Here is an 8502-nt window from a genome sequence, read left to right as displayed (position 1 = left end):
TTTCACCCTTCCTAGCAAACTGTTGTTTGGCTATGTTACCGCTTTGCTCAGCCCCTCTTATAGCGTTGTTAGTTGCTGGTGAAGTTGAAGATTGCTCCATGGTGGACATGATTATGTTGGGATATCACAATATCTCTTATTTAATTAATGCATCTATATACTTGGTAAAGGGTGGAAGGCTCGGCCTTATGCCTGGTGTTTTGTTCCACTCTTGCCGCCCTAGTTTCCGTCATATCGGTATTATGTTCCCGGATTTTGCGTCCCTAATGCGGTTGGGTGATTTATGGGACCCCATTGACAGTTTGCCTTGAATAAAACTCCTCTAGCAAGGCCCAACCTTGGTTTTACCATTTGCCTCACCACCACCTACTTTTCCCTTGGGAGTCGCTCTCTCGAGGGTCATCTTTATTCAGCCCCCCCCGGGCCAATGCTTCTCTAACTGTTGGTCCAAACCAGAGCCACTTGCAGTGCCATCTCGGGGAATCTTGAGGCCTGGTTTTAGTTGTACGTAGTGTTCATCCGGTGTTACCCTGAGAACAAGATATGTGCAGCTCCTATCGGGATGTCGGCACATCGGGCGGTCTTGCTGGACTTGTTTTACCATTGTCGAAATGTCTTGTAAACCGGGATTCCGAGACTGATCGGGTCTTCCTGGGAGAAGGAATATCCTTCGTTGACCATGAGAGCTTCTGATGGGCTAAGTTGGGACACCCCTGCAGGGTATAAACTTTCGAGAGCCGTGCCCGCGGTTATGTGGCAGATGGAATTTTGTTAATGTCCGGTTGTAGATAACTTGACACCAGATTCGAATTAGAATGCATCAACCGCGTGTGTAGCCGTGATGGTCTCTTCTCGGCGGAGTCCGGGAAGTGAACACAGTTTTGCGTTACGATTTGACGTAAGTAGGAGTTCAGGATCACCTCTTGATCATTGCTAGCTTCACAACCGTTCTGTTTGATCTCTTCTCGCTCTTATTTGCGTATGTTAGCCACCATATCATGATTAGTCGCTGCTGCAACCTCACCACTTTACCCCTTCCTTTCCCATTAAGCTTTGCTAGTCTTGATACCCATGGTAATGGGATTGCCGAGTCCTCATGGCTCACAGATTACTACAAAAATAGTTGCAGGTGCAGGTTATGCGATGATCATGACGCGAGAGGGACGTTTGCTTACTTTGGAGTTCTTCTTCTGCTTCTTCTTCGATCAGGGGATAGGTTCCAGGTCGGCAGCCTGGGCTAGTAGGGTGGATGTCGTTTGAGTTTCTGTTTGTGTTTCATCTGTAGTTGGATAGTGCTCTTATGTAAGATGATGTTGTATTCGTGTGGCATTTTATGCCTTTTGCATGTATCCCCATCTATTATGTAATGTTGATGTAATGATATCCACCTTGCAAAAGCATATCAATATGTAGTTCTATCCTTGGTGGGACCTTCGAGTCTCTTTAGGATAGTATCGCATATTGGGAGTGACAAGTTGGTATCAGAGCCTCAACTGACCTTAGAAGCCCCTTGACTGATCGTGTAGTTTGGCCGTTGTCGAGTCTAGAAGAAAACTGTTTTCAGAGTCTGGTTATATCAGAGAGCAGTAATTCTTTTTACTCCTCAGCCTCTTCGTCGCTCTGTTGAGGAATCTTGACGTAGGTGTTTTGAATTACTCCTCTTCCAAATTTTCTTTAGGATCATGTGGTTAGTTTCGTGAGTTGTCCATCCTCTTTTGTCCGGTGCATCTCTCGTCAAGTTGACTCGAGCCTCCTCATATTTGAGTCCAATCCTCAGTTGTTGTTTTTTCACCCGCCCACCCCTTTTTCATCTCGGAGCCGGAGTCCGTAATCGACTATCCTTCCTACTCGTGCGAAGTCTTTGCTTTCTTTCCTCAATGATTTCAACTGGTGTTTTCTCTTCAAGATATTCGTTGGTTCCCCGTCCAAGTTGCCTTTGTTTTCCCGCCCTCCCACCCTTTTTCTTCCCGGAGTTTGAGTCTCTTTCGACCATCAATTTCATTCGTGCGGAACCTCTTCAGTCCTTCGTCAATTATTTCAACCGGTGAATTCTCATCTCGTTCGTCATTATTCATCTCTTTTCTTCTCCGGTGGACCCAATTCAAGTTTTTCGGTAGTGATTATATTATTTCCCTTGGATAAAGTGTTTTTCCTGCCCGTTCGCCTCTCGTCAGTTTATCCTTCCGAAGTGCTCAAGACATCTCAGGAGATTCGTCTGTGTGTGAATTAATTCGAGGTTGTCACCTCATTCAAATATTTCAATTGTTCCGGTGCATCATCTATCTGTTCAACATCCCTTTCCAACGGTGTTTTTCTCTTTAGTGGGCCCTAACCCACAGGTCTTTTCCCAGGATCTTACCTGACTCTTCCAATTCCCCTGGAGTTATTCTAAATTCTTTTCAAGTGTGACGTAAGAATGAATTTCATCAGTCGCATGCCTTCTCCAAGATTGCTTTCAAATTATTTTCATTGTTGCCTCAACCTCTTCGCTTTTCGTTCTCCCGGAGTGCCTTAACAAATTTTGGTGGTGTTTCTCGTCGTCATTTGAAGACCGAAGAAGAGTTTTGCCTCTAAATCTTGTCTGTTCTCGTGAAGTTTCGTGGTTCTAGCTTCATGTTATCCTCTCGAATTATTCCTTTTGTCAGATATTCCTTTTCTTACCCATCCGGAGTATGTCAGGAGTTGTTTTTCCATTTCTTTTCACAGGAGGCCATCATTCTAGAAGAATTCTTCGTCCTGACATTTAAGCTACCGTTATCCAATTATCCCGGTGCTTCGTTCAAGTGTTCTTTAATCAGCTCATGATCTCTTTGTTCTTTGCATCTAAATCCCCTCTAGCATATTTGTTTTTCTAATTCTTCCCGGTGATTCATTCTCTTTCACAAGTCATTTTCTAATTCTTATGGTGGTTTGTTCAAGATTCTTTTTCCTTGATTATCATTTTAATTCATTCGTTTCTTTTCAATCCTACCAGTGGTTCATGAAGACTTTCTCGAGTTTTGTGCTATCACTACAAGAAATATGTCAACTTGTGACCTTGACTATTGGTCACTGAAAGGTCATGGTTTTTCATTTGCGACCTTTTTGTGACCAAAAAGAGAAGGTCAAAAGCTGGCGGTCGTAAACTAACTATAGCGACCTTTCTTCTGGAATGGTCGAAGACGTTTATGACCAAAATATGTCCACTGTGGTGTTTTGGTCACTAGCAACCTCCCCAGGCCACGTAGGCATCCAGCGTGGCAAGCTGATGTGGCACAAGATTCAGCCTGGTCCATTTTGGTTTTCTACATGGGCCTAGCCCAACAATTCAGCCTTTTCATACTTTTTTTGTTAATTTTCGCTAACTAAATGGGCCTGGCCCAGCAATTTGGCCTTTTTATTTTCTGGGACATGGCCTTTTTGCGAACCATTTCATTAAGCTTATTTTCTGGTTTTTCTGAAATACACACTGTTCCAGTACACTATAGTTTGGGCCACGGCCTTTTTAGAGCCCAAATATTATTTTGTCAAGTAGAACATTTGGTCTTTTTCATTCACAGATTTCAATTTACACATTTGGACAGCAAAAAATCAATAAATCTCTCAATTAACTGATTAAATCCAGAAATCATCTAGTAAAATACTAACAAGAGCACATACACGTTTGCACGTCCAACAAGTGCACATACAATCAAAAACAGATACACAAGCACCAAAACTTGGTGGCAACATCAACTAAAACTACGGCGTGCATCTCCAACCTTCTTCTGATCTTCTGTCACAGCAGCAACAACCTCGACAACATTAGATCCTGATCTAGATAAGTTATTAGTGAAATACACTGGAAGTAAATAATATTCTTTCAAGAGGCTAAAATTTATACATACATGCCCAAATGCCCCAATTCAGTAAACACTAAGCATGGCATAACAAAGCTTCCAACAACTTGAATGCAATAGATTAACCTGATGTTGTTCCACAATAATAATCTATACATACCTGCATGGTACATTGGTACAAAGTTTAGGTAATGAAATGAACATCACTATAGCACTAACCTAAAGAAAATTCCTATTCTACTACCACGACCATCCATTCTACTAACAATACTAGTAAGTGCACAGAGACTAACATCACAAGGCAGGAGACAATTATGACAATTTTGGCAAGTTGGAGAAATCATTTAGTCAGTTTTGGTATACTTAGGTTATGAGCCAAAATAGACCAAGCAAAAAAAGCAGTAACTGGTGATGTATGAGCATGAATATGGTACAGAATAGAGCATATTAACATTAAGATTTGGGCCTTCCAACTTTACTGGTCATACATATACAAAATTGAGCATGAATCATTGGTCTTAGTTGTATATGAGACTAGTTGGGCTGTGTATTCTAAGCTCCAAGCAGGTTACAAAAGAAATTGAAGATGAACCGTATATAACAGACTAAAATATCAAATAGAAACCCAAAAATTAAATACGAGTATAACAGGAAGGATTACAACAGGTTCAATTCAATTAATTTCTAAAGCATTGAATCAGTAGCATAAGCATGCAACAACAACATAAGAATTTAATCAACAGCGACGTGAGTATAAGCATTAAATTAGCAGCAACAACACAAGCAGCACCACCACCAGCACAAGTGCACACCTATTCAAGCTAGTAGCAGGCTAGCAGGCTAGCAGCAGAAGCATTCAAACAACTAGAGAAGCACATTACAGCAGCAAAAGCATTAAAAGAGCAGCAAAGCAGGTTGAACTGTCACATGTCATATCTTATAAACTTAGGCAAGTGTTCTCAGGTTATCCTTAACATCATGCACTAACTTGGGTAATTAGCATCAAACAATACATATCAGTACAAGGCTAGGCAAGATAATAAAGACTTGGGAAAAGATAGCAGAGTTATAAAAAATGATATGTGCCCTTAAAGAAAGGGCAGTGTCAAGTGCGGCCACATACATAGGCATTAGCCGCACCCATGACCCCTGGACACTCTCACAACCAAAGAGGAGATGCCTTGCGTATGGTCTCCTTCGAGTCTGTGAGAGAAAGAACAAGGTGAAGGTCAGTACGCGCATCAAGGATGCTGCTATTCTGGGTCAAGCTAAGTCAAGGGTATAAGAGAATTTAGTCAAAAATAAAATAACATGTGAACATCTTGCACAAACTATCATCATTTATAAAAAAATACAAAACAAATATGCATAAAGCTGTACAATGGTTGAGTGCTCATACTTATATTATATCAGACAATAGCATTTAGCAATAGTGATGATCAACTACACTATTCGCTTATCATGAACAATTAATTCTCAAGATGTAGAAAGCTTGTTTACAATAGTTTGGGTTTTAAAATTTGCCATCTTGAAACATCACACTACCAAATGATAGGAAAGATCACAGGAAATAGGACTGCCCTGATCAAGTATACATAAGCATAAAAAAGATCAAACAAGCTCATTGTGCATTTTCTTTTTCAATGTGATGCACAATAAGCATAAGTAACCATTAGGAAATAACTTGCTATCTACAGGCCCTATTATCGGCAATAATAACATTAGGCAAGGAAGAACATTATATTTCCAATGCAATTTGTTAGACAACATTATGTGGGGGCTGCATGAGTGTTATGTGGGGGCTGCATGATCTGTCGTTTTAAAATGCTTCCTAAAAATACAAGACTGGAAGAATGCAAAAGGTGCATCATCTATGATATGTTTAGCATTTCTATTTGAACTGGAATAGGATTGCACAAGTGTATTCAATTCAACAAGTAGTCTGAACCATTGCATAAAAGGAACTGCTGGTGCTGGCAAACCACACCTCATTCTAATAATGTTCACAAGTGTATAATAAGGTTGATGCCGAGCGGACTGCACACCTCCTGGATGAATGCCTTGGCCTCTATCTTTGTTGCTGCTGCTGCACAAGAAGAAGAAGAAGAGACATGTGCTAAGAAGGAAGGAATGGATCCAGAAACAACAAAGGAGCAATAGGTAGTTGACCTTTGTGCCCTTGACGTTGGAGCTCCATGGACCTGAGCTTGGTGGTGACCAATCAATAGCCGCTGCACAAGGAGAGAGAGAGAGAGAGGAAAACAGAGGTTAATCACGGGTACCTTGGCAAATGGGCATTGTAAAGAAAGGCATGCATATATAGCTGACCAACAGATATCATTTAGTAGACATGGAAAAACAGCAAAGAATCTTGCCTTGATATACATATCTAATTAGAGGTGAATTGCCAGATGTGACCTGGAAAAGATTGCCTTCTTTCATGAATGAAAGTATGATCTCTCCATGGCCAATTTGATGTTTGTTCAACAATTTACCCTCTGGATTTATCATTTATTTTTCCAGTGTCATTTAATATATGCAGAAAGCAAAAGAGAATAGTAGTGGCTTCTCTACTGTTGGTGATGCCTTGCAGTTGAAACTGCACGACATGTACGAAACTAATTAGTCTAGTTAAAACTAATAACCCCAATTAACTCCAGCAGTTGCCCTTGGCCAGCTGCAACTAAAATATGGAAGGTACAATCTATATCAAACTAAGCTAGATAGATAACAAGCCAACTACATCCAGAACGCTTGCACATCAAAATTGCAGATACATCAGCTATGCTTCAGTGAAGCCAATGTGGTGCTTCAGAGTGTCGGTCCACAGAGGGGTCTTCTTCAGGGTGAGCCTGGCCGCGTAGACAGCAGCCACGACGACCATGGAGGGCTTGGGCTGCACCAGACCGTACTGCAGCAGCGCCAGCTCCGCGAATAAGAAGACGGTGTTCACGGATGAGTTCACGGATCAAATCTTTCCCATTTGTCCTACGGCAGTGCATAGCGTAAGGGAGTTGGTTGAGCGCATACCTTATGACGGAGTTGGAGAACATCTTCTCGGTCTGGCGGCGTCGGAGGGAGTTGAGGTCACCGCCGCTGCAGCGGTCGATGGCGAAGCCGACGACAGCGTCAATGGCGAGGACGCCGCGGAGGGCAGGGAGCAGCGGGTGGCGCAGGGCCAGGAGCACGTCGCGCTCGAACCAGATCCTCCAGTGTCCGTCCCCGCCGCCGCTCCCGCCGCTCTTCTTGTGCCGCGCGGCCTCCTGCGAGACCGCCTTGAGTGCCATGGCGACGTCACCGGCGCCGCCCTCGCCCTCGGGCACGACGTGGAAGACGACGCCCTTGGCGCTGCGGCCGAGCACGGAGATGGCCCTGAGGTCCGCCAGGCTGAGCTGCCGCGGCTCCGGCAGCGGCGGCGCGAGCGCCTGCGCCGTCATGGCCACCGCGAGCGTGCACGAGGATGGTGCCGCCTTGGATTGGGCATTTTGCCCTGCGCCTGCACCTACGCGAGTGAGAGGGAGGAAGGGTGGGGTGGGGGATTTGTTGCGGTTTGATTGGTTGCGGATCGAGGAGAGGGAGGCCGCCGGAGGGAAGAGAGGGAGTGAGGAGCGTGGGGATCTTGCCAGAGGGGAGGGAGGGAGGAGCAGAGCACGGCGATCTGGACCGAGGAGAGCAAGGGGAGCTCGGCAGATCTGGAAGAGGAGAGGAGGAGAAGAGAGCGAGGAAAAAAAGGAGGCGGGGGGTGGATGCAAAATGACCACAACGCAGAGCTAGGGTTTCGGGGATGGTGTGGAAGGGCTGAGGACCGCCGTTGGATCGACGAACATCCGACGGTGTTCAATGCATGATCCGCGTGAGAGTCCACGGACCAATCAGAATACAGTACGACGTTATGACCATTTAAATTGGTCAAAAAATTGATTTTCTATTTTTCGAGTGTCTAAATTAAGTTTTTTTGTAAATGACCTACCATATTTTTGTTGCAAAATGTGAGCAAATCATTTTTATAATATATTAGGCCATATTTAATGTAAAATTGACAAAGTGGTTGGTTGTCAAAAGATTTGATCCACCTCAGGTGAAAAAGACAAACTTCCGCTGTTTCAGTAGGAAGCGGGTCAAATTTGAACTACAGCTGCCTCGTAGTTTGCTCTTTATTTTTTTCAAAAATCATTTCTAGGTACATAAGTATCTATTTAATTAGAGAAACACCAAAAAAATCCAAGATTCGACAATTAGCTAGGAACGGTCATTCCCGCCGTTTTGACCGCATTTTGAAACGGGCATAAAAAATTCAAAAAAATCAAAAAATTGCAAAACCTTTGCATTGTATCATTATATGTGGCCAAGTTACCAGGAAAAATAATAAACTTGTAATATGATAATTCTTTTAAAAAAATGTTCTCAGAAACGAGCTATCATGTGTGGAGATCAATGGCATTCAAGCCAAATGATCAATCTTATGGCCACATTCATGACATAGTTTGTTAAAATGATCTCATATCGTTCACAAGGGTGCATATTGGAATGGCAAACAATGTTGATTTGGGGAGTTTTCACTTTCATTGCACAAAAGAGCCATTTTCCATTTTTCGAGTGCCCCAAATGATGTTTTTTTTGTGAAGAACCTACCAAATATTTATTGCAAAATTGCACCAAATCATTTTTATAAAATACTAGGCCA

At 43.0% G+C, this 8502-nt stretch overlaps 1 protein-coding gene across 5 annotated transcripts; it reads right to left on the bottom strand.

Moving 5' to 3' along the window:
• Nucleotides 1-3561: 3561 nt before the first annotated feature.
• LOC119364040 (serine/threonine-protein kinase OXI1-like) lies at nucleotides 3562-7518 on the bottom strand. 5 transcript variants are annotated; one of them, XM_037629439.1, is made up of 5 exons: nucleotides 6849-7518; nucleotides 5988-6049; nucleotides 5806-5904; nucleotides 3867-5021; nucleotides 3562-3754 (listed from the first exon to the last, which is right to left on the bottom strand). In XM_037629439.1, the coding sequence occupies exons 1-2, from the start codon at nucleotides 7253-7255 to the stop codon at nucleotides 6040-6042; spliced, it is 417 nt and encodes a 138-aa protein (XP_037485336.1). In that variant the 5' UTR covers nucleotides 7256-7518; the 3' UTR covers nucleotides 3562-3754; nucleotides 3867-5021; nucleotides 5806-5904; nucleotides 5988-6039. The 5 variants fall into 5 exon arrangements, with proteins under 5 accessions (XP_037485336.1, XP_037485335.1, XP_037485338.1 ...); XM_037629438.1 differs by having other exon boundaries at nucleotides 3562-3978; nucleotides 4942-5021; XM_037629441.1 differs by having other exon boundaries at nucleotides 3562-3790; nucleotides 4942-5021.
• Nucleotides 7519-8502: the final 984 nt, after the last annotated feature.

This window comes from Triticum dicoccoides, chromosome 2B, assembly GCF_002162155.2.
Source record: "Triticum dicoccoides isolate Atlit2015 ecotype Zavitan chromosome 2B, WEW_v2.0, whole genome shotgun sequence".
NCBI classification, from domain to species: domain Eukaryota; kingdom Viridiplantae; phylum Streptophyta; class Magnoliopsida; order Poales; family Poaceae; genus Triticum; species Triticum dicoccoides.
This window is presented reverse-complemented; position numbering and strand designations above follow the sequence as displayed.